Source organism: Scomber scombrus, chromosome 23 (assembly GCF_963691925.1).
Source record: "Scomber scombrus chromosome 23, fScoSco1.1, whole genome shotgun sequence".
In the NCBI taxonomy this organism is placed as follows: Eukaryota; Metazoa; Chordata; class Actinopteri; order Scombriformes; family Scombridae; genus Scomber; species Scomber scombrus.
The window spans coordinates 12,255,858-12,279,618 of record NC_084992.1 but is presented as its reverse complement, the minus strand read 5'-3'; the positions used below and the strand labels follow the sequence as shown (position 1 = coordinate 12,279,618).

General features: G+C 41.9%; 3 protein-coding genes across 7 annotated transcripts in view; 2 read left to right on the top strand and 1 right to left on the bottom strand.

Moving 5' to 3' along the window:
- acap1 (ArfGAP with coiled-coil, ankyrin repeat and PH domains 1) overlaps positions 1-23,761 on the bottom strand; it is a 479,281-nt gene that overhangs the window by 22,974 nt on the left and 432,546 nt on the right. The window lies entirely within an intron of this gene.
- Positions 364-16,081, top strand: agfg2 (ArfGAP with FG repeats 2). Of its 5 annotated transcripts, none has more exons than XM_062445090.1 (14): positions 364-490; positions 3,989-4,082; positions 4,748-4,863; positions 6,386-6,530; positions 6,953-7,073; positions 7,164-7,268; positions 9,271-9,303; positions 11,127-11,372; positions 12,435-12,507; positions 12,638-12,681; positions 12,905-13,078; positions 13,766-13,885; positions 14,635-14,705; positions 14,914-16,081. In XM_062445090.1, exons 2-14 carry the CDS (start codon positions 4,029-4,031, stop codon positions 14,959-14,961), a joined length of 1,350 nt encoding a protein of 449 aa, XP_062301074.1. In that variant the 5' UTR covers positions 364-490; positions 3,989-4,028; the 3' UTR covers positions 14,962-16,081. The 5 variants fall into 5 exon arrangements, with proteins under 5 accessions (XP_062301074.1, XP_062301073.1, XP_062301071.1 ...); XM_062445089.1 differs by lacking the exon at positions 364-490 and adding an exon at positions 2,699-3,080 and having other exon boundaries at positions 12,905-13,003; XM_062445087.1 differs by lacking the exon at positions 364-490 and adding an exon at positions 2,699-3,080.
- Positions 18,260-23,761, top strand: part of si:ch73-335l21.1 (insulin receptor substrate 1-B) — a 50,203-nt gene continuing 44,701 nt past the window's right edge. The window contains exon 1 of the mRNA XM_062444292.1: positions 18,260-19,114. Within this exon, the coding sequence (XP_062300276.1) occupies positions 18,766-19,114 (349 nt within the window). The 5' untranslated portion in view covers positions 18,260-18,765. The remainder of the gene's footprint in view (positions 19,115-23,761) is intronic.

Below are 23,761 nucleotides of genomic sequence, written 5' to 3'. Positions count from 1 at the left end.
ACAGATTTAAGCATGACGAAGAGCTTGCTAATTGCCCGTGTTAAAATTTGTGCTGTTCATCAAAGTTCTGGTCAGCGTGGGAATATTATTTTATGGACAAGAACAGATTTAAAAAGGAAAAACTAACATGTGCTCCAAAAACAAACTGGAACTCAGCTCACTTTTAAGCATTTTAAATAAATATATAGATAAATAAATATATTCTCCAGCTGTCCTCAGCTGTGTTTCTTAAAAAAATGTGTCCCCTTTCCAGAGCGCACCGGAGCGTCAGGAGCGGAGCGCTGCGCCAAGAAAACGGGGGCGTGTGCGTAAATGGCGCAACTAAAGAGCGCAGCAGAAGGAGACAATCAGGACAGACTGTTTATACTGGAAGGAGAAGAAAAGCGCTTGTAGGACGATGCCAAACTTGGCTGCTCGACAGGTTCTTATTTGTCGTTGACAGGAGATCCCCTACGCTTTTGTCCAAGTGTTGAGCTTTGCACAAGGCAAGGTAGTACTGCCGGTAGGCTTTTCAATATAAAGGGCTGTCTGACAGAAACCGACAGAAATAAGAAAATATGTGACAAAATATATGATTAATATCGCTTTCCTCCTAAAGAGTGGCTTTCAACAGCTCAGTACTGACCTGGTTTATGATTTAAGTGTGTAAGGCACCCAGTAATTTAAAAAAAATATATCAACTATGCTGTAAATCGACAATATTACACCAGATTTGCCTGTTAGGATCCCAAATTACACACATTCTCTCAATGCATCTTGCTCAGAAATTCACCTGCCCCAGGTTAACTGTGTGTTCCTTAAAATATCAACTGAAGTATTAAAAGTATTACAGATTTTGACACAGGAGCTACAAGACAAGGCCTCAAGATTACGTACAAATACAGAGACCACCTGAAGGCCCTAATTATTTCAGTTTATTTAGTTATTTAGTAGTGTTGCGTTTTACTTACTAATTAAACAAATGAATTTGCTAGTTAATCAAATGATTTGCTGCCTAGCTTATAAAACTTTCTTCAGGGCCATTGAGAGTCAGAGAATCTAGGGCAGTTAGCTACTTTGCTTGGTTGGTAATCAAGATTTAAGGCAGCCTGTTCTGAGTGTAAACAGGCCAAGATAAGCCTATTTTAGGCAAGTTTATCTGTTAATAATCAAACAAGCCTTTATGAATAAACAAACAAACAAACAAACAAACAAACAAACAAACACAAACAAACACATTCAAGATCCATTAATAGCTGCTCTGAAGCTTTCAATCGTGTCACATGATCTTCTGCACTTGACTTTTCTGTAAACATGGCTGAGACGTTTCTTAACTTGAACATCTAAAAGTCCATGACAACAGGGGAAACTCCATGCTGATGAAGAGCATGTGACATGATGAAAAGCCCAAGAAATGCTACTAAATGGACCTTGTAATAAAATTGTCTGTGAAGATTCTCAATTATCCAGGTCATGGTTATGCAAGGATGGCTGAATTAAGGGCAGCTGGACATTTCGCCTCACATTCAAGGGACTTCTTCAGTCCTTTGTGACTGGTGGGGAGTCCCAAGTATTTAACCTCTGTGGGGTCATTATTAAGTTCATTGATACCACTGGTTCGTTTAGTGCTCCTGGCTGTTGAAATGACAGTTGTTGGAGTTGTCACATGAGGCCATATGTGAATGGTTGTTAAGTCTTCTGGGAAGGGATGAAAGGATGGCATTGTAGGTGGGGGATAAGTGGTGTTGTACCAGTCACTGAAGTGAAGAAGTCCCTTTAAAGAGAGACTAAATGTCTTCAAGTATCTACAACCAAGTCCAGTTTCCCTCAATTCAGCCCTCACTGTGATAAAATTGTTTTCTTTTTGCTGTTTCCAAAGTGACACATTTTGACCTAAAAAAGAACATTTGAAAGTAATGCATTCTCTATTTTTTGTTCACCTTGATCAAATAACTGATTTACAGAATATACACAGAGAAGCTCCGAAATACTTTGACCTACTAACAGATTTGATGAAATAACCAGAAGCTTTATTGGAACAAATCCTTTAAAGAAACAGGCAACCTAAAAGTAATATAGTGACCATTGTCTATGGCAGTGGTTCCTAACCTTTTGGACCCGTGACCCCTTAAAATGAAGCAAAGTCAACCAGGGACCCCTCCTCACTTAACTCTACCAGTTAAATGACAGATTATTGTCTTGATTCATCGGTTCATCATTGGTTATATATCTGTTAAAGTTCCCCACAGTCCAAAATAACATCCTCAGATGTCTGGTTTTGTTTGACTAACAGTCCAAAACCCGAAGATATTTATCATCATCAATTAGACAAATTAAAACCAACTAATCATCACATCTGAGAAGATAAAACCAGACTATTTAAAAAAAAACATTTTTGCTTAAAAAAATGATTATTTGTGGTTATGCAAATAGTTTAGATAGATCGACTAATTGAATAACTGAATAACCTTATTGTAACCTTATGTGATTTCGTTTTAGAGGCTCGAGGAGGTAAAATACAGAAATACACAAGAAATAAAGCAGAAATTAGAAGAAATTATGACAAAAACAATCACAACAAAAACACATTTTAAAATCTTAATCTTTTAAAATCTTAATCCTATCCTGTCCTGTATCATCTCGCGACCCCTCATAAGGGCGCGACCCTTAGGTTGGAAACCACAGGTTTAAACTGTCATTCGCTTTTACTCTGAAACAGATCTGCAGTTTTCCGGTTTGTGTGCAGCTGTTTCTGTCTGACTTGACGTGCCTCTCCTCTCTGTGCTGCCTCGCATCGGGCGCTGAAGCCGCATAAAAAAGCGTTTTCCATAATGCGGGCGCAGTGAACGGAGGAGACCCAGGAGGAGGGAAGCAGAGGGTTTACACTGAGCCTGCCTGACCCGCCTGTCAGGCACCGCAACCGGGAGGATTACAATGTCGAACCGAAAGCACCGGGACAACCAGGAGATCTGCGCCCGCAAGGTCCGTGAGCTGGCCCAGTCTGGAGTAAACAAACACTGCTTCGAGTGCAGCCAGCCCGGGGTGACTTACACCGACATCACGGTGGGCAGCTTCGTGTGCACGTCGTGCTCCGGAATGCTGTGAGTTGTGGGGTTTTTTACGGTCAATAACAGCATCAGTGGAGCTGTAGAGTAAAAAGTGTCAGGCCCAGAGATTGCACCATGCATGCACCACTCAGGGACAGATTTATAGTCTTGTTATTTTTATGTAATTTTTTTTCTTGCAGGGGAGTGCTGGTGCAATAGCCCGAGGATGTGTGCACAAATTAATTTACGCAGTGTCTTCCCCTCTCTCTCTCTCTCTCTCTCTCTCTCTCTCTCTCTCTCTCTCTCTCTCTCTCTCTCTCTCTCTCTCTCTCTCTCTCTATCTCTCTATCTCTCTCTCATGCGTGTCTTCCAACAGCCTCATAATCGACAGACCGCTAGTTGGTCAATTTCCAGCTATGAGTTACGTTTCATTTCGTCATGGTGCAGGTTTGACACTCACCTCTCCTCTCCTCTCTCTCTCTTTTTTTCTCCTCTCTCTTTCTCTCCAGGCTCATCTCCAGTGTGGGCGTGTGTGTGTGTGTGTGTGTGTGTGTGTCACATTTTGTACTGCATGTTCAGCCAATTACACTCCACAGGAAGGCGGTTTCAGCACTTTATATTGCGCAATCTTGCACATGTGCAGCAGTGTCCCACTTTGTCACCCCCCACCCCCCCTCACTCCAACACACACACATATATATAGCATGGAGACAATTAAAAGGTTGCTCTGTCACGGTCAGTGTGTGTGTGTGTGTGTGTGTATGTGTGTGGCACCTTTTTCACAGCAATTACATGCCTTTAAATCCACAGTCACCTGTCAGATATATCTCCCCCTCCCACCTGCTCTGCCCCCCCCCCCCCCCCCACGTCTGCCCTTAGAGGCGAGGAATGACAACACATCACCTCATTTTACTGCCTCTTCTTTGATCGCTCAAGTCCATCTCTCTCGTCTTGTGTCCCAGGAGAGGCCTCAACCCTCCCCATAGAGTCAAGTCTATCTCCATGACAACCTTCTCCCAACAGGAAGTGGAATTCCTCCAGAACCATGGCAACGAAGTGAGTATAATATAACCCAAAACCCATCTGAGGTCATTGTGTTTCTGTGTGTGATGTGTTTAATTATTTTATATTAGTTGCAGTTTTAGATCCAGGTTCTGGTTCTCATGTAAAATATGAACCAGTCTTTGCGGTCTGGGTTTTTTTTTTTTTTTGATTGGAGGAATGCTTCTGCCTGGCTCACACGGTGCCAAGAAACAAAAGAACAAACATTGTTGGTCCCACCCAAACCTCCGTCCATTACCTCCTCCTCCTCCTCTTCCTCTTCCTTATCCACTCACCCCTTGCCTATATCACACACATAAAGGGTGAAGTGTTACATTAAGGCTATCAAGATGAGTGCTCTTTATTCCAATGTTGGCCATGATATGTGTGCGTGCGTATGTCAAGTATGTAATGTGAGGAGAGGTAGAGGTGTGTGTCGTCCAGCTTCTCCTCCACCTCCTCCTCCTCCTCCTCCTCCTCATCCTATGAAGAGTGATCATGATTCATAGGCAGTAATATTTTCTGCACTCTGCCTTTTGCGTTGGAGATGAATCACTGATGAGAAAAATCTGTTTGTGTTTGTGAGATATCTCCTGAGCTAAAATGTCAAACAAAAAACAGCAATATGGTTTGATTTTATGCTCACGTAATGAGATTTGTGTGTGTGTGTGTGTGTTCAGGTTGGGAGGAGGACTTGGCTGTGTGTGTTTGACCCAAAGACAGACGCCTGCTCCGACATGAAGGACTCTCAGAAGTTCAAAGAGTTCCTCCAGGACAAATATGAGAAGAAGAAATGGTGAGTTTTTGGTTTAATCAGCTACATACTGCTGGTAAACATAATGAATCAACCAATCTACCAATCATTTGACCTATAAAATGTCATAAAATAGTCACAAGTTCTCAGAATCTAAGCTAACGTCACCTGTGTTTCCTGACAAATTGTCCAAAACTCCAAATATTCAGTTTACTGTAATATAAGATGAAGAAAAGCAGCGAAAAGTTCAGTTTGACAAGCTGGAGCTGGTGATTTTTAGCTATGATATCAACATGACTCTATGGAAATGTCAGTTTATCTGTTGGTCCACACTGAAATCTCAACAACTATTGGATTAATTCCCATGAAATTTACCACAAATATTCATATTCTAAAGAGGATGAAGCCTCCTGACTTTTGTGACGCCCTGACATTCCCTCAAGCGCCACATTAGTGGTTTTGAGTGAAATGTTTTGACAGCTATTGAATGGATTGCAATTAATTTTGGTACAAACATTCACATCCCCCTCAGGATAAACTGAATCTCTCAATTTTTCATTCGGCGCCATCATCAAGTCAACTTTCAATCTGTCCTATACTTTATGACCTAAGGCCGTAAAACTAACCAAGCCTTACCAAACTAAATTGTCGCAAATGGTCTGTTTCTGTTTCATTGATGTGTCCGTCCTTGTTTTCCATTCTGGTTTCATTGGACTATAAATAGTGATGCAACAATTCGACTTTTTCAAATTCGGATATTGATAACTGGGTTTTGGGTATCAGCAAATATCAAGTACCAATCCTATACCATTGTTTGATTACTAAGCCGTTTGCCCCACTGTGTAGAAGAGACTGGGATCATTTTTTAATGTGTAAGGCAACATCAGGCTTGACCTAAACATCGCTCTCCTAGCTTTGTAAAACAGAATATAATGAATAAATACATAGATATAAATTTACTGAATTGTTATCTATTAAAATAATGCGAAAGCGATACCAGATCAGCCTATTGTCACCGATACCCGATCCAGCTATTTGAGCCTGTATCAGATATCGGTGCATCTCCAACTGTATAAGAGCTTGTTCAGCTAACCTGCCCTGTATGATTGAAGGTGTTCAAGCTTATGTTAGCGTGCAAACATTAAACTATGATGGTGAACAATGTAAACAGATTATCTAGCACGGCAGTAGACTCTTGTCTTGTGTTGGCATTTTTTACTTGAAGAATCAATTTATAAGATAAATCAATTATATAAATAGTTACACATTAATGTTTTTTTTATTGGATTTAAAGATTAACTGACTTAGTATTGCAGCTCTGGAAGTGAAAGGGCATACCAGGACAAAATTAGATCCAAACAACAACTAATGACGTTTGTTCCAAAATTAGACATCCACTGTTGCAGTTGTTTGTGAAACACAGATGCCTACTGGAGGATAATATCTCCTTTCAGTGTGTGGATATAAAACCAGTTTCATGTTTTATAAGTAAATAAATGTTATGTTTAACGTGTGATCTTTATGAGTCCAACAAATCACTCCCTTTATATCTTGTCTTTTTCAGGCATTTTTCCAAAAGTAAGAACCGGAGGGACGTGGAGGGTCCTTGGAGCCCCGGGGTCCAGGCTGTACCCCCTTCTCATGGTCCATTAGCCAACCAGGTTCCACCCCATAACATGCCACCCAACGCCAGGTCCATGAGGACGCTGGTGAGCGGCTAAATGTGGACTGATTGTGCATGTAATGGAGCGAGAGAGTGATGGAGATGAAGGCAGGGGAGTGAAAGCGAGAGGATGAGGATTCAAGAGAGAAACTGGGTAGGTGTGGTAGAAAAAGAGGAAGTGAAAGGAGAAGTAGTTCAAAGACTGTCAAAAAAGAAAAAGGGAATAGAAGGTGAAGAACAACCTGAATTCCCCTCCTCACTGCGGCGGGTAGACAGAGACTGATGGGTCGGACAGTGAGAGGGCCAGGTAGCCTCGGCATCAAAGCTGCTGCTTATGAATTATTGAGAAACTATGAAAGAGCCTGACTTCTTCTGCCTTTGTGTCTCTCTTTCTATTTCCCATCTGCTCTCTCTCTCTCTCTCTCTCTCTCTTTCGCTCTCTCTATCAATCTATCTCCTCTCCACTAGCCTCAGTCCCAGCTGCCGCCATGGGATCGAGCCCCCGCCATCTCACCTGCCGACATGCGAACAGACGTGTTCACCGCTCGGCCCTCGCGCTCCCAAAGCTTCAGAGACCCACCTCTGAAAGGTCCGAGGTTGATCTCTATCGGGTTGATATTTTTGGAATGATTCTGATTAAAGTTTAAGTTTTGGTAAATTGTTTCTCTCTTGGATACAGATCCCACCCTTTGCGGGATAGAAAGACAGCGCCCGGGCTCCCTGTCATCAGCGCTGGGAGGTCAGAGCCACGCCCCCTCCTTCCCTGCCCTCCCACGGCCCTCAGGTCTGCCCCCCCGCCGAATGCCTCACTTTCGATTGCTTCCTGGTCTCTATTTAGCTATAAAATGCATCATTCAGATTGAGATTTAGTTTTGAGATGTGGCATTTCTTCATCTAACCCAAGTTTATGGGATGGTGATGGTGATGTCGTCTTCCATTCTCAGAGAATCTGTGGGCGAGTAAGCAATGTTCAAAAAGGTCACAGCGTCAGTTTGATTAGCTTGATTTACAATAACTGTGCCACATACATTTGAGAGGATGCTAAAAACTCCTGTTTAAAAGTCCTCCAGTTGGGTGATGATTTATATTTTTCAGATCTTCACTGTCAACAAATATCACAAAAAAACCAAAACCAATAATGAACTGACACTTACAAGTATTGCTAGCATTGCTAAATCTAAAAGTAAATGAGCCACACTGTTACATTGTGTGACCTGTTCCTTTATTACAATTAACATGGGTACTGTAGTTTATTTTGAGTCGATCCCAAATACACTGTCTTGCAGCTCTGAGTACTTCTTAGTGCAATGTGTGTTAATCCACAGATAAAAGTAGTCCCTAACAAATGCGCTATTTACTAATGATTTAATAACATTTGCTAAAAACTACAGTGCCCAGCTGTTTTATGAATTAACTTTTCCTTTTTTTAAAGAAACTATCTACTTTTTCAAAGGTTTACACCTTCAGTAGGTACAAATGTGCCTGAGGTTGCAACAGACAGGCTTTGCATGGGATTTGTTGACATTTCTTTGGCAGACTTAACCTTTAAACTGATTTCAGCTAATACTGGAAAGAGCTTTGCCAATTTAGTGCTAGTTAATTAAGGCATACATTGTAGAAGCTGATGACTGACACATATTGACGATGTAACAAACTAATTGACTGATTAGCTGCCACAATGTTTTGAGATATTTGTGAGCCAAGTTTCTCTTCCAGTTGCATCTGATTGTGCTCTAAGGAAGGAGACGTGCCTACATGTATTCTTGTGTAAAAAGGATGGATACTTCAACCTTTTGAACAATGTTTAATCATTCTTCTATCCAGAAATGATGTGGGCTGGAAAGTTTGGCAGTGCATGTTGGTACCATGTTGCCCAGATTGTCCGGCACATACTGTACGGTATTTTCACTGATTCTCACCAATGATACTGTTGGCTCTATGTGTCATTCTGGGAAGGACAAAGAGATAGGAGTTCAGTAAAGGTGCCCAAATTAACAGAGCTTTTTCTTGCTGTAATCAGTCCTCCTGTTCATACTGGACCATTAGAGGATCCCTTCATAATGCACTTACAATGTAAGTGATGGGAACCAAAATCCACAAGTCTCCCTCTGTTCAAAAATGCACTTAAAAGTTGATCTGAAAGCTAATATGAAGCTTTAAACGTCCAAATGAGTCAAATCAAGTAAATATCTTTCAACGTTACAGTCTTTTTAGTGCCGAAGTCCTAAGTCCACCGCATCTCAACAGGGAAGCACTGTCCAAGGAAACACAAAGAGGGGATTTGATGCTAAAAAGACTGTAAAAGTGGCAGATATCCACTCGATGTGACTAACTCAGACTGATTAAGGACTCAAATAAGCTTCACATCAACTTTAAACGCATTTTTGCACAAAATGACCCCCTACCACTTACACTGAAAGTGCATTTTAATAGTCAGTGTGAACAGGAGGAATGATTACAGCGAGGAAAACCTCTTTCGGTGTTAATATGGACACCTGACTGTTGTTTTGACACACTTTAAAACCTATGATCCTATCCTTCAGCTGTCCGTCATCATTTTACAGCACTGCATTGGTTAAAAATGCATCCATGTCATCATCGTAGCACACTGCTTTTCATGAATAGCAGAATTCAACAGACTGCTCAGCTGGCCACAGATGACAGCAGAGACAACAGTTTCATATGACGTCAGTGACACTTTTTCCTCTCTTCTGTTTTCTCCAATTCTCCCTGTCTCTTTCTGTCTCTGTCTCACCTCGCTTTCCTCTCTGTCTCCGACCTCGTAGCCAGTAGCTCTTTCAAAAACCACTTCACTTTAGGTAAGACACGGCACCAACCGATGGGTTTGAGTGTGTGCTGTATGGCTGAGATCGATAAGCTTCTCTACGCTATATCATTCATAATAGATGGCCGACCTGCAGGCCTCTCTGGTGCTGCCCATGCCCCCTCACATGCACATGGATTTAGTTTGAGGAAAAACAAATGGCACTCTTCATTCATTTGGCCATCTGAGTTATAGCTGACCGGTGTCACATGCTACAAGTGGGGTCGATATTTTTCTTCATCACTCAGGTTGCCCACTTCAAAGCACAGATCTGAAGGCTGGGAGGGTCAAGGAAAGATGCACAGACACTGTTCCCTCAGAGAAAAAAACAAGTTTAAAGTATTGCTATTTATAGCCCGTATCTGCCCCCGTCAGTAGAGGGACACCGATATTTCACACCACGTTGGCATTGAAGCACTTCAAAACTATGTAGGGCACAGCTGTAATCCCACGATGCACATTAGCGTCGTAAACAAGTATTCCAGGAAGTTCAGGTATGTTTGCAAAGATAGGCCGTATCTCAAAACTGTGAAGGAGTGTATGATCATATCCCCAAAGCATGCAGCTTGTGTTTTGCATGCTTTATAGCTGCATATAATCAGGTCAAGTCTAGTCTAGTCTGGACTCTTTTTTTCAGTCCTTATCTGACAGAAGAAAACTTGCTGCTGTTTTCTGAACCAAGCCCCATTTAAATTCATTTGCTGGCAGTTTATACTAGCATGCTTTGTGGCTAACGTTTGTGGAAAGCTTGCTACCTGCAAAGATGCTAACCATGCTAATATCCTGCCTTTGTTACTGTCTCCCAGTTGTATTCACGTGATTTGTGCTTTGAAAACTGTCCAATAATATTGTGGCCTGCTGTTGCTACAGTTTTTTGAATTTTTTTTTGTTCATGCTTAACCACGGTTAGATGAAAGTACAGATTTCAGACTGATTTCAGGCTGCCAACTTCACACCCGTTTAGGGACTATGGATGAAAAGCCTTCTGCCTAATTCTGGCATATTTACACTAATATTTATTAAGATGCACTGTCCCTGAGAAATAAAATGAATAAATAAATACAAACTTTGTCATTGAAAAGCTAAACTAATCTTTAATTTGACTACCCTCATAGCATGGAGATGTTAGCATAGCATGAGTTAGCATATCCTCTTTTTTCATTAAACAACATTTGGCTGTATGGATGATGATAATATAATTTCTACATTGGTACATGACATATAATATGTGAAGCATATTCAGATTAATGTCCATGAATTGATCTGATTAAGAATGTACAAAACACTCTCACTTCAAGATCCATTTAGTTGCTCTTCTGGAGCTTTCGATCATATTACATGACCTTCATCAGCAGGTGGAGTTTGCTGCTGTTCAGAAAAAAAAAATGGTGCAAACTCTGTCACTGATGAAGATCATGTGATATGATTGAAAGTGCCAGAATAATTACTAAATGACTATGAGGGCAGATTGTTTTGTCACGCATTGTTTCCAATGTTTCAACTTTACTTTATAATGCAACTTTTTCACGTTTTATTTGCTTTTTTTCATTGTTTAAAACCATTTGAAGCACAAAACTAAGTAACAGATTAATATAGTATTTTATTTTACCACTTCAATACTGAGTTTATTTTAGTTTTCATGGCCTTAAACTGACTTTGGGGAGTTGCAATCATACTTTTAAAAATAACTTAAAAATTAAGTGGTTTTGGCCCCACAGGTTTAAAAGCTCTAATTTGTGAAGTGCACTTGAATGCAGCACATGAGCCTCTGAGCTGCTGTCTTTGCACTGAGGCTCAGTCTTGTTTTCATTCTCTCAGGTCGTACAGTGTCGGCCTCGGGGGCCACGGGGCCCTTCAGAGCCTTCCCCAAGTCTCTAAGCGTGGACTTTGGAGGTCTGAACCATCCTCAGCAGCAGCATCTGCCCCAGTCTCTGTCCCAGCAGCATCAGCACGCCTCTGGTGTCGGCCAGACGGCGACAACGCCGGGCAGCGGCTCCAACCCCATGGACAGGTACGCTGCGGTGTCACACCTGGACAGCGTCTTCTCTGACCCGTCGCCGGCAGGTATGAAAAACACTTAATACTTTTACTAAAATTCAAAAGGGAATTATTTACATTTAAATAAATGAGGCCCAAAATAGTTAAAAACCTCTCCCATGGTCTCATTTAAATAAATGAGGCCCAAAATGGTTAAAATATCCTTTCTTTTTTTTTTTTTTAAAGCCCCACACATTAGAGAATAAATATGAATGTGAATGTTTTTTCTTTGTTCCTACCCCAATTTACACAACGCCTTAAGCTGCTTTCCCACTACAGGAACTTAGATTTATCCTCTGACCAATTAGGAGGGAGTCTGACCCCTCGGCTGTGAACTGCTGGATTCAACTACCTATGAAACTATATACAAAGTGGTTCACACTAGCTTCATTCGACCAGCTACAACAGTTAAATGCTTAACGATATATGAGTATCATGGACCATTTATCTGCAGAAGAAGTACTTTTAATGGTGATACTTCTGCATGTTTGACATTGTTGTATTGCTACTTAGTGTTTCACTAAAGGACCTACTTCCTCCACCGCTGGGTAAAAGATAGACACAGAGGCAGAGTTTGAGTGTGCGTGTGATCCAGATTGTCACGGCCAGCTCAGCTAGGTTGCATAACATCCTTACTCCAAATGCCAAGGCTGAACTATGCTCATTGTGCTCCAGATCGTGCACAGTCTGATTCAAAGGATCTTGTTGACATGTTTCCGACTTGCTTTTAAAACAGCTGGATTTGTCTAATGCACAGGATTCATGTGAGGAGCCCTCAAGCTTGCTACAAGAGGCTTTGTTGTTTTCCTTCCTTCATCACAGCCTCCTCTTGCCTGGCAGAGTGCAGAGGTTATTGATTTTCTGCCCCGGCCCACTTTGAATAATATCAAGTTGAACACAGAAACGATATTTTATTCAACGTATTTGCAATGCTTTTGTTCTCTCATGACTTACATGCTTAAGATCAGCCATTTGACCTGTCTCTGTCTCCTCGCACTTCAAGGTAATAGTGGCACTTGATCTCTTAAATTAGGCTGATTAGAGCCCTGAGGTGATGTTGTGGTCTGTGTGTGAAATGCTTGTTTGCAGCTCCACCTGCTGGCCCTCCGCAGTACAGCACCCTCTTTGGCAGCAGGTTGTCATCCAGCTCTACTCCTGCCAGGTAGAAAAATTCAATCTTGCCATTTCAGCTTTTGTTGATCTTTTTTTTTTTTTAATTTCTTCAGCATGGAGCCCTTTAAAGGTCACATTCTGATCTGATCGACCCTCTTGTTTTTCTACTTTTCCCCCAGTTCCCCCGGTGTCGATACAGTCTCCAGCTCCCAAACCTTTGCAAGTAGGTAGCTGGCATGAACCACATTGATCCCTCCTGCAGACCTGCACCGTGTTCACACGTAGTTCTTTCATCTTGAAAGCCGTCCAACTCGTCTAATTACGATGTATCCGTGTGACTCAGAGCGGTGTTGGTCTGAATAGCCAAGAATGTACCCAGTTAACCCCGAACACTGTGAATTATCTCTCCGTCTGCCCTCCCTCCCTCCCCTCTCTGTGTGTCTCAGATTTCCCAAACCCATTCAGTTCCAGCTCCAGCTCCAGCTCAGCTTCCCAGCAGCCCGTTGCCCTCTCCCCCAGTAACCCCTTCAGCAGCTCATCAGGAGGTGAGACTCATGTTCAGGGTCCTTCAGATGAAACGCTGCGACATCTGTCTGCAAGTTTTTCAACACGTGGGAAAGGTTTCTGTCAACACAAGCTTTGTATCATTTCTCTTATGATCTTTAAGACTTTTAATGTCATGTAATGCATTTGATATGATTAGAAAATGATGAAAATTACAAATTTATCATCAATCTTTTGATTTATTAGACAATGTTTTGTGTTTTAGGATTGACTGTTTAGAGTTACATGTTCCAGATTATGTATATAAAGTACAAAAATACACAAAAATTACATAATATAAATGTAAAATAAAAAATATATGTTTTGATATTTAAATAATTTGCATTTATTAGAAGATCACCAGAAAATGATGAATTTCCAAAGAATTTTGATAACTGATAAATCATTTAAGTTGCTTAATTGCTTGGTAAACAGTTGCTGCATTTGTGTGCCATACATCATTTTACATCAAACATGTGGATAAGGCCTCTTACAACTTTGTCACTTTTTTGACAATTCATAGACTAGACATTTGATGCAAAGAAATTATTGACAAATTAATCAGTAGTTTTAAATTAATATTAAAAAATAATAAATCAGTGCACACAGAAATCAGTAGTAATAATATATAATGAACACAATTATATATTATATTATTATACTCAAACAACAGTTTTTATCTTTTTTTTTTTTCGAGATTTATTATGTCTGTCTGATCTGACTCTGTGTGTGTGTGTGTGTGTGTGTGTGTGCGTACTCTCCAGGTGATTCCAGTGCGTTTGTCACCTCGCCCACCTCAGTTTTCCCGCCGTCCGCCTCGTTTCCAGCACCTGCTGCCCAGAATGCATTTCCTCATGAGTCAGCCAATAACCAGGAAGCCAATGGTGAAGTTATTTTTGTGGTTTTATTTGCCATCGTACGATATTTTGTGTACTGGAATTTGTGTCAGCACGTTGTTGTGTCTGGCCCTATCTCTGAGTGATAAAAAATGGGTAAAATATTTTGACAATATAAATACTTTTCAATCTTATGTTTATTTCAGTTTTCTACCATGATAAACGCCTCTTGTAACATGTCATTACAAAGTAGGGTCAAGTTTATTTACATGGCCACCAAAAAACATTGTTGCCATGGCGAAACATAAATACTTACATATAAGACAACAGTGCAAATGAGCAACTGTCCGAAGATCGACACATAAAGTTTTCTTTATGGATCCGACCGGATTCAGTCAGCACAGATGTAGGCCGTTTTACCAAAAGGTGTCATATAATGTGCAATAAAACATAAAATGGTCTTCAGTCTGTCCTAAATCGCATAACAAGTGAAGCTTTTTCTTTCCAGGTTAACTATTAAACCTTCTTGCTCCTATAGCTATAATATATTTGACTTTTGGTCAAATATTTCTTCACATAAAGTTTTTTTTATGAGACAGTATCTTCATAATTTAGGTTTGTTCTACACATCAGCGACCTGACCCATTTAAGAAAGCCAAAGCCAAAAATAAAGAGGAATAAAAAAAGGATTTTAAATGACAGTAAATAAGGAATATGACTGCCTCTCTGTTCATATATTCAACATACAAATGAAAGCCTTAACATGTTTTTTTCCTGTCATGTCACATATCTTTCAGGTTTTGCCTCTTTCCCTGCGTCCGACTCTCAGCCCAAAGTCCCTCGTCCTATGTCGGTGAACCCGTTTACAGTGAGTACCCCCGTTCACTGCCTGGCAAACAAGGAGCACCAAGTGGCACTTGAGCATTGAGCACAGGGGGGGATAAAAAGGGGGGGCTGATTTGTATTTTTTGTCAGCTGTCTTTTCCCTACTAAAATACAGGAAGTGTAGTAAAGTCTTCCCATCTCTTTCTCACCCTGCCTCTCTTTTTTTCTTTCTCTCTCTCTCTTTCTTTCAGGGGAATGTTTACCCCAGTCGAGGGACGTCGCGAAACCCTTTCATCTGATACCCCCGTCGAGCCCCCCCCCCCCCCTCCCTCTCCTCACTCCTCCACCCTCCCATCCATCTCTGGGAACCGAGGAGGGAGAAGTGAACTTGAGGAGTCGCTGCCATTTCAATGCCTCTGGAGTATTTTCACCCTCAGAGGAGGAGGAGGAGGAGGAGGAGGAGGGTTTTGGACGCCCATGCAGAACCCCTTACACCTCCCACCCTTAACTCCCCCTTCTCCTTTTTTTGTCTGTGTTTACGTGTTTTTGTGTGTGTGTGTGTGTGTGTGTGGAAGGAGGTGAAAAAAAAGAAAAAAAGGCATGAATGTAATTATGATGAAATTTCAGCGTGTCTGTATGGGAGCCTGCTGTGTTTGTACCATGTGACGTCACGTCTGAAGGTGTTTGTGTGCCAGTAGATGCCACCTCAGGGCTCTGTGGGAGTCAAGAGTTAAAACGACGCCTCTAAAATTTTTGGAGAAACTCACACGTATATCACACCACAACGTTGCTGCTGCTGCTACTTTTGCGTTCATCTCCTGCTTTAAACTGCAAAAGAAAAAAAAAAGAAGAAGAAGAAACAGTAAATCCGTCAGCGTTGTCTCCTGCTTTAAAACTCTCAAGTCTTTCAGTCGTCCAAAGGAAAAGCCGAAAACTCCGACCCAGCATCACGAGTTTCTACAGATGGTTATAACCGCCTTAACAGCCTCCTGATGCGTATGAAAAAAAAGATAAAAACAGGCTTTTCTCTGTAGTGGGGTGTGTGTGTGTGTGTGTGTGTGGAACATGTTTGCATCGTCACTGTTTTTTGTCAGGTTTTTCCTTTTTTGAAGGATAATGTACATTTTCCACTCTCAGGCTGCATGCGCTTAGAGGGCTAAAAAGGAGATGCTACTGAATGTAAAAGCAATTTCAGAACAACTTTAAACGTGTATTAAATAAAACAAAAAACGTCATGGCTTCATGTACCGGACCAAAATGCTGTTTCTTTTCTTTGTTTTTTTTTCAGTTGATTTGGAGGCAAAAGTTTATTTCCTTTTAATATTTTTGCCAAAAAGAGAGAAAAAAAGTGAGAGATTCATGTAACGTCTTTGTAATGACAAGTATTCATGTTCATAAAATCAGTTTGTTGCTTTTTAAGTCGGTTTCTTCTTGTGTTTATTCTTTTATATTAATTCTTAAGAAAATGTGTCACCAAAATCACCAACCACTTCTTGAGTGTGTTGAGAGTGGCTGCAGTGATTTAATTAAACAGCAGGGGGCGCAGGGCATCCAGTTTTCCCTGACCTCGTGCACAAGGTTACTTTTGGATGCATATTGCATAACAACATACATACTGCATAAGCATACACTACGAAGATAGAAACCCTTCACCGCCATCAGAATGACTGTTATGAGTCATCTGAATGATTTATTGCGCTTTAAAATTCACACGCTAATCTAAAATGTGTATATGTATAAAAACTATGTGTTATTCAGTGAAATTTATCACGATGGGGATTTATCTGCTCAGCCATACAGTGTGTAGACACATCTGGAAATTCTTCTTCTGTCTAATTACAGCAGCTTATTCAGTCTTTAGGAATCAGTAATTGCAATAAAAAACGACTGCTTCCCCAAATGAGTTCACCATGATTTTGGAGGATTTTCGTTGTTTTTATGACGCGACCTTCTACTGTGTTAATTAAAGATTTTATATGGGAAATGTTTGAATCTGCACAGAGGTGGTTTAAGGAGAAAAAGCTGTGATCAAATATTTACATGTTCATAAAGGGGAGAAGGGGATTTCTTTTTTAACAATAAATGGAACAGGATGGACTCAACACTGACATCCCTGCAACACACTCTGGAGCTCATGCTGCCTTCATGTGCGGTGGGAAATAAATGAATGCACCTCAAATGACATAAATCAGAACATGCACTGAATGAGTCAGGCTGTACTGAAATCCACACATTACAGCAGCACACGAATCAGATAAGATAAACAAGACAAAGGGCGAAAAAAGGAAATATTTTGTAAATTAAATTAGAAATAAACTTCAAAAGCAACTTTTCAATTACTGCAGTAAATGACTAATACCGTCAGGGGCCCACAGGCTGTAGATTCACTGTGAATCAATTGGTTGGATGTAATTAACTGCAAACTTTCACCTCTGTTTTTTAGAGAATAATGTGGAATTTGGGGAGATTTCATACTACTCAATAGTCTGATATTTTTAAAGCATTTTGATACACAAACTGACAAACTTTATTATATCCACTATAGTAATTATTCATTTATCTCCTTCCTGATGGCATGGCAACACTTTACTTTTAGCCCCCTATTTAGGATTAATAAGCAGCATATGAACATTTTATATAAATGGTTCATAACAAACTATATTGCAGTTATAATTATATATAAGGGCATTTTTAAGTGTTAATGAATGTACAGTATTTGTCAAGAATCATCCTATAAAGCCATATTTTATATGATTTCAACTGCGTTTTACTAAATTATTTTATTTGATCTGTTTATATACCAGCATCCAGCATTTTAACACCATTAGACAGTATATAATATACTATAGTAAATAGTATATTATAGTCATTGTTATATTTCCAGTCTCTGTTCTATTTTTAGTTATTCTATTTTTTAAAATATGAGTTAGTCGTTTATTTTGTATAATTGAGCCTTTAATTGGATTTGTTTCATTTACCTAACTCATTGTTTTTGTATTTTGATTTACGTTAAGTGGCTGCTGTAATCTATCTATCTATCTATCTATCTATCTATCTATCTATCTATCTATCTATCTATCTATCTATCTATCTATCTATCTATCTACATACATTACTATAGTTTACATACTTTTATGTAACTGTGTGTTTACAGTGTATTCCCAATACGTTGCACGATGCAGTATACAATTGAAATCTAATACCTTGCCATATTAAGAAAAGACAAGAAAAATACAGTATCTGTTAGACTTGCACAAACAAAAATAAATAAATGGACCCAGTTTGAGTTCAGTTTCTAGTTAAGATTTTACTTATTTATGTTTTTTTTATTATAGCATTTTCTACTAATCCTCTATGCAATTCCTACTTTTTAAGTATGAAGTATAAATGCTATGAAGTAGTGTATCTTTATTTATTATTACTAAACCTGACCACAAGGCACTGGAATGCAAACTCCAGTGCGGAGCTCTGTTCTCTGAGCTCTGGCAGTGTCCGTGAACGCCCCGTGTTCCAGAGTACTAGTACAGCGGTGAGTGACAGTCCTGCTCCTCCTCGGTAGCTGCTCCGCTCCGCTCCTCACTACAGCTACAGGACCAGAGCCGAGCAGGGCAGGGGTGGGGGGACAGACTGACTGACACACAAACAAACAGACAGACAGACAGACAGACAGTGTGCAGCAGGATGGGCTCTGTACTCTGTGATGTGCAGTAAATGGGATTAAACCGCTCAGACAGCGCTTGGAAACACTCGGCAGAAGCAGTAGTAGTAGTAGTAGTGGATAGTAGGGGGAGCTCCGCATGTGCTTCTCCGTGTGAGTCGTCCGGAGGAGAGAGAAAACAACCGAAAGAAGAAGGAAACTAAGTACTATCTGCAACCCGCCAATAAGCACTTCTCATAATTCGGGTATAACCTCCAGGACTTCCCTAAGCACGACCCCTGCCTCCCCTCTCACATGCCTGCGTTGATGTGGGAGAGAGGGAGGGGAGCAGAGTCGGGGGATGTTTGAATTACCTCGCTAAAACTTGCAGAAATACAAGAGAAAGAAAGAAGAAAAAAACAAAACAAGTTGTGGACTGGAGAAATAAAGGAGATACTGGGGTGTCATGGAGAGCCAAGTATGCGAAAACCAGTGCTTGGAGGACGTGAGGAAGAGTGGCTACCTCCGCAAGCAGAAGTCCATGCACCGGCGGTACTTCGTGCTCCGGGCCGCCTCGGAGCGTGGCCCGGCCCGCTTGGAGTACTACGAGAGCGAGAAGAAATTCCGCGGCAAGGCCCCCGTCCCGAAGAAAGCGGTGGCGCTGGAGACCTGCTTCAACATCAACAAGCGGGCCGACTCCAAGAACAAACACATGATCGTGCTCTACACTCGGGCAGAGAGTTTCGCCATCGCCGCAGAGAACGAAGAGGACCAGGACGAGTGGTACCAGGCCATGGTGGACCTGCAGTGCAAAAGTAAGCAGCACCCAACAAAAAAAAAAAGTCCTAAAAACACACTCATGCACGCTCTCACGCATGCATACACACACTCAATACTGTATGAGGCTCCGCACGGGAAGAGAAACGTGGCAGTGGCTGCAGAGACGCACTGCAGATCGGGACATGTCTCATTCCTGTGTTTTGGGGTAGTATGCAAGGATTATTTGAAAACTATTAAAGCTCAGCAGGCCAAGTTTACATACTTTGTGTCTGCGGCGTAGCTGCTGCACGCCTCATACCTTTTTGTATAGTTGAGATTTTGGTATTCACCTTGACACTTCTTTACAAAACGGGTTGTAGTTGTTTACAAACGGCCTCTGAAGGGAGTGTGTGTAAACATGCGCCTTGAAGCTGCACACTGCATCTTATCCTCACCACCAGTGCTTATCATACTGGTGTCACTGCCTGCACTCTTGTTTACTTTGTCTGCTGGCATGGCAATATCACTTCTTGTGCTCATCCTAGTTTAGGAGAGAAAATGCCTTAAACTAATCAGAGTAACACTTCTGCACCTTGACACTTCATTCATTTAATCTTTTTTTTAAAATTTAATAGCAGAATTTGTCACATCAAGATTGATCAGATGCTGCTTCGTTGTGAACATGGCCTCAACTTCCCCCAATTATCCCCCATGTAGATTTCTCAAATGGTGTCTATCAGCCGCTGTGTAAACACAGCTGTCAGAGCAATACTGGTGAGCACAGCAACTTCAGATCACCTGTTCAGCCTTCCCTCCTCTCTCTCGCTACCTCTCACTCTCTGTCAGACAGGCCACAAGGGACACATGACGCAATGTTGGCAAAGGGAGATATGAGTTCAAAGGTGCTCCTTACACATGACCTTGTTGCTCTGTTACATAAAGCAGCTGATTAGCAGGGAGGCAGGTCTGAAAAAAAACACCTGAGGAGAGAAAATGAGGCCAGATATATTTATTATTCCAGTTTTCCATTTGGAAGCGGAGGGAGCGAGTTGTTTCATAGATTTACAAGCGAAAAATGCTGCCAGTAGGTGCATTAGGGAACTCTTAGTGTAACCCTAACAGATGAGGAGTTGGTGTCAACATTGTGGCGCCCCCTTTAGTTGCTTTTTGCACAACTGGGCTCTGTGTGTGTTTGTGCGTACATGTGTGTGTGTGTGTGTGTTTGCGTGCAGCCAACCCTCCTCAAGTATTTGACGAGTTTCTGCGAGACGGAGGAGAGACAGCAGAGTGAATTGGCAGATGTGATTGGAGCTGAGATGCAAAAGCTTGGAAAGAAGTCGAGGGACAAAACATTTACTGTGTCGCCTTTAAAACATCTCCAAAAAAGTTTGCGAGCGCAGTTCAGAGAGTACACAAATCCTGGTTTCAGAAGGGGGGGGGACCCAGCAGGTGAGCGCGCCGGGCCTTCCAAGACAACCAGACAGAGCAGCCGTATCCACGCCTTCGCATCATCTCGTTTCATCGGCCTCTTTTGGTGCTTCAAGTGTTGGTTTTCCAGTGTAAATCATCCTCGCTGACAATGACAAAGGGCTGCGGCTGGCTGCTGTGTAAACTCGCACGCTGGCAGGCATTTTCTTGTGGTATGTGCTGCAGCTCGAACACAGTTTGTGCTCAAACAAAAAAAATTAGGCCTCACAAACACACACACACACACACACACACACACTTGATCCAGGCTTGTACAGGGAGAGTTTTATAAAAGGGGAGTTGTGGGGTGATGGCCTATTGCTGCTTAAACCTGCATGTGTGAAAATAGCTTCAATGCACACACACACACACACACATGCACACACACACACACATGCACACACACACACACACACACACACACACACACACACACACACACACACACACACACACACACACACACACACACACACAGGATTCCTGCCTGTAATAACCCTCCTGTGGTATGTGCGGCTCATACAGTTTCACGTCTGCGGTGTCTGTATGTTGATTGAGCGCTCTGCACTCCATGCCTTGTATTCCTGCCTCGTCAAACACACACTATCACTACTTCTCTGCTGTCAGTACGCTGCAGAAGCACTTGTGCCCCCCCCCCCAGCAGAAGAATTCACAGCCTGCAGACCGAGAACAGGGCGAAGCCGAGGGGCCCGGAGCCAAGAGATGCTGCACTCTCTGGTCACATATTTTCCAGCTGGCCACTCCTCTCAATTTGATACCTGCGTATGTGCTCATAGCTTCTCTTTAATGCCCTGTCAGAGTTGCTCTGAGGGGGCTAGAGGGTGGGGGGGGGGGGGGGGGGGGTGAAGTTCTCAGCGTGACACCTCAGCTGGAGGGGGAATCAAAGTTTTTGGGTTAAAGTTTGAAATAATTGGGTCGCTTTGAGTCTTCACAGCGGGGTTGCTCCTCAGCTTGCAGGGTAGCGAGCGTGCATACGGCGGTAAAACAATAAACAGTATAGATGTCTGTGATGCATACATCGCACTGTTGCTCCGGGCCTGGGAAACTCACCTAAAGCAGCTTAGGAACTGTCTAATATCACACGGGCTCCCCCTCGAGCGGGCGGTAATTACACAAACATGAGCCAGCTGCCGTGCAGGGCGATATTAGGATCGGAGTTATTTATTCAGCTGAGTCCAGTAAGACCCTTTCGGGCAGCGAGTACAGTATCAGGCTTGTGGGCAGCTATTTGCTCAACTATTAGGAGTCAGTCGAGTGTGTAAAGGCTTAACCTCGACGAAACGGGCGGAGGTGCGGCCCGCATTCGTCGCTTGCCAGGAAAACCGGCCCACAGCTCAGGCACCACCTCAGGAATTGTTGACCTCCATAAAACAATATGGCAGAGTACAACTTTGGAGCCAGTGGCACTAAAAGCAGAGAGACGCACTATCTACAAACACACCCACACAAACACACACAGCTAGATATGAAACAAAATGAAAACAAACCGATAAGTCCGCCATTCAGCGCTGAAACAATAAGTCGGCTCAGATTGTCTAGATAATAATCAAGTAATCATTGGAGGCGTTTATCGAGCAGACTTGCCAAGTATTTGCTGGTTCCCACTTCTCAAATGTGAGAAAGGTTGTTTTTTCTATTTTACATCATTGTAAATGTAAAATCGTTGAGCGCTGAGCAAAACAAGCAGTTTGAAGGTGGAACTGTGATGGACATTTTTCACTATTTTCTGATATTTTGTAGTTTAAATAATCAATCCAATAAAGAAATAGTTGTTACTTGTGGCCTTATCTCATCTAAATTCACCCCAACAAGATATAATGTGTGATTTTAAGTGTCTGCTATACCCCAAAACATAATAATTATATATAGATTCATCCAGTGTAGGGCTGCAACTTGATTAATTGATAGTCTCTATTAGAAAATAGTGAAAAATGCTCATCACAACTTCCCTAAACTCAAACAAACGAAAATATAAGAAAAGCTGAAAATCAGTACAGTTCAGAACCTGGAATGAGGGGAGATTTGGCCCTTTTTCTTAAAATATGCCTTTAACGAACTAATCAGTTAACAAATCATCAGGGATTAATTCTCTGTCAATTGAGTCATGTTTTCCAGCTCGGCCTCAGAGAAACAGTCGAGATCATTTAGTTGTTGTGATCTTCTGAGGTTTGTTGTCATCTCTGCAGTACAGTAAATCCACATGGAATTTAGCTTTCTGTGTTCAAAGCTCTCCCCCCCAAAAAATGATATTTCAACACAAAGTAGCAACATCTGTTTCCAAATATGATACGGTTATTCACGCTAATTCACAGAGCTGTTTTTCCTTCATTGTAAACCTGTTGTCAATTAGGTCTGTGGATTATCAAGATGTAATTTTTGACACTTTGACTACCACAAAGTGAAAGCAGTCGATGGCACTGAGCTACAGCTGATATCTACAAACCTCAGTTGTGCTTTTGGGGTGAGTTGTCTTATATTCTGTATTTCAGATCATGAACTAAAGTGACTTTCTGTCAGAGTGTTTGCGGCTCTCGATTGTTTTTATCCTTGTGTGTCGTTTGGCTGCACCCGCCAATGAGTTCTGGCTCTCACCGGTGGCTAGCCGGGCTGGCCGATTAAACGTTAAGCCGTGCTTAAGCACTGCTCATCTCCCTAATTAGGCAGTAATTATTGTCTCGAGGGTCAGCCGCTGGTGGCACACAAGAGGATGTGTGCTAACAAAGTCAGAGAGGAGAGGAGTCATCAAAGGAAGTCATGAAAGCAAGAGTTTAAAAAAAAATGATGTCCATCTTTTCTACTTCTCTGGAGTAGATCTGCTGTTCTTTTCGAGCTCTAATCCAGGCTGAAGAGCAGTGAGCTGCCACAGGGTATTTCCTCTGCATAAATAGTTTGCACACGTTAACACCCTGTAATTTCATTTAACACGACAAGCTGGCCAGCCAGGCCTTGTCACGGCCAGCTCTGGCTCGTCGCGACGCAGCAGCTCCTTGCCATCACAATTCCAGTTAAACATGGCGGGCGCAAGTTTGAAAAAGGCAGCGAGCCCTCGGTGTTATCTCTCTGTGTAAGCTGCCGCGCGTCATTGTCGGCTCACAGCGGAAGCAGCCCGTCAATTAAGTGCTTCAGTTTGATCGACAGCAAAGCAAGGCCAGGGGCAGCGTGATCCATTTAGTCAATGAGCGTCCATATGTTGAGCACCACAGAACTGTTGGGCT

Coding starts and splice junctions, on each gene's coding strand:
- agfg2 (XM_062445087.1), top strand. CDS start 2,914: ATGTCGAACCGAAAGCACCGGGACAACCAGGAGATCTGCGCCCGCAAG. Junction 7,074..7,163: donor CAGAGACCCACCTCTGAAAG/GTCCGAGGTTGA, acceptor TCTTGGATACAG/ATCCCACCCTTTGCGGGATA. Junction 13,886..14,634: donor CAATAACCAGGAAGCCAATG/GTGAAGTTATTT, acceptor CATATCTTTCAG/GTTTTGCCTCTTTCCCTGCG.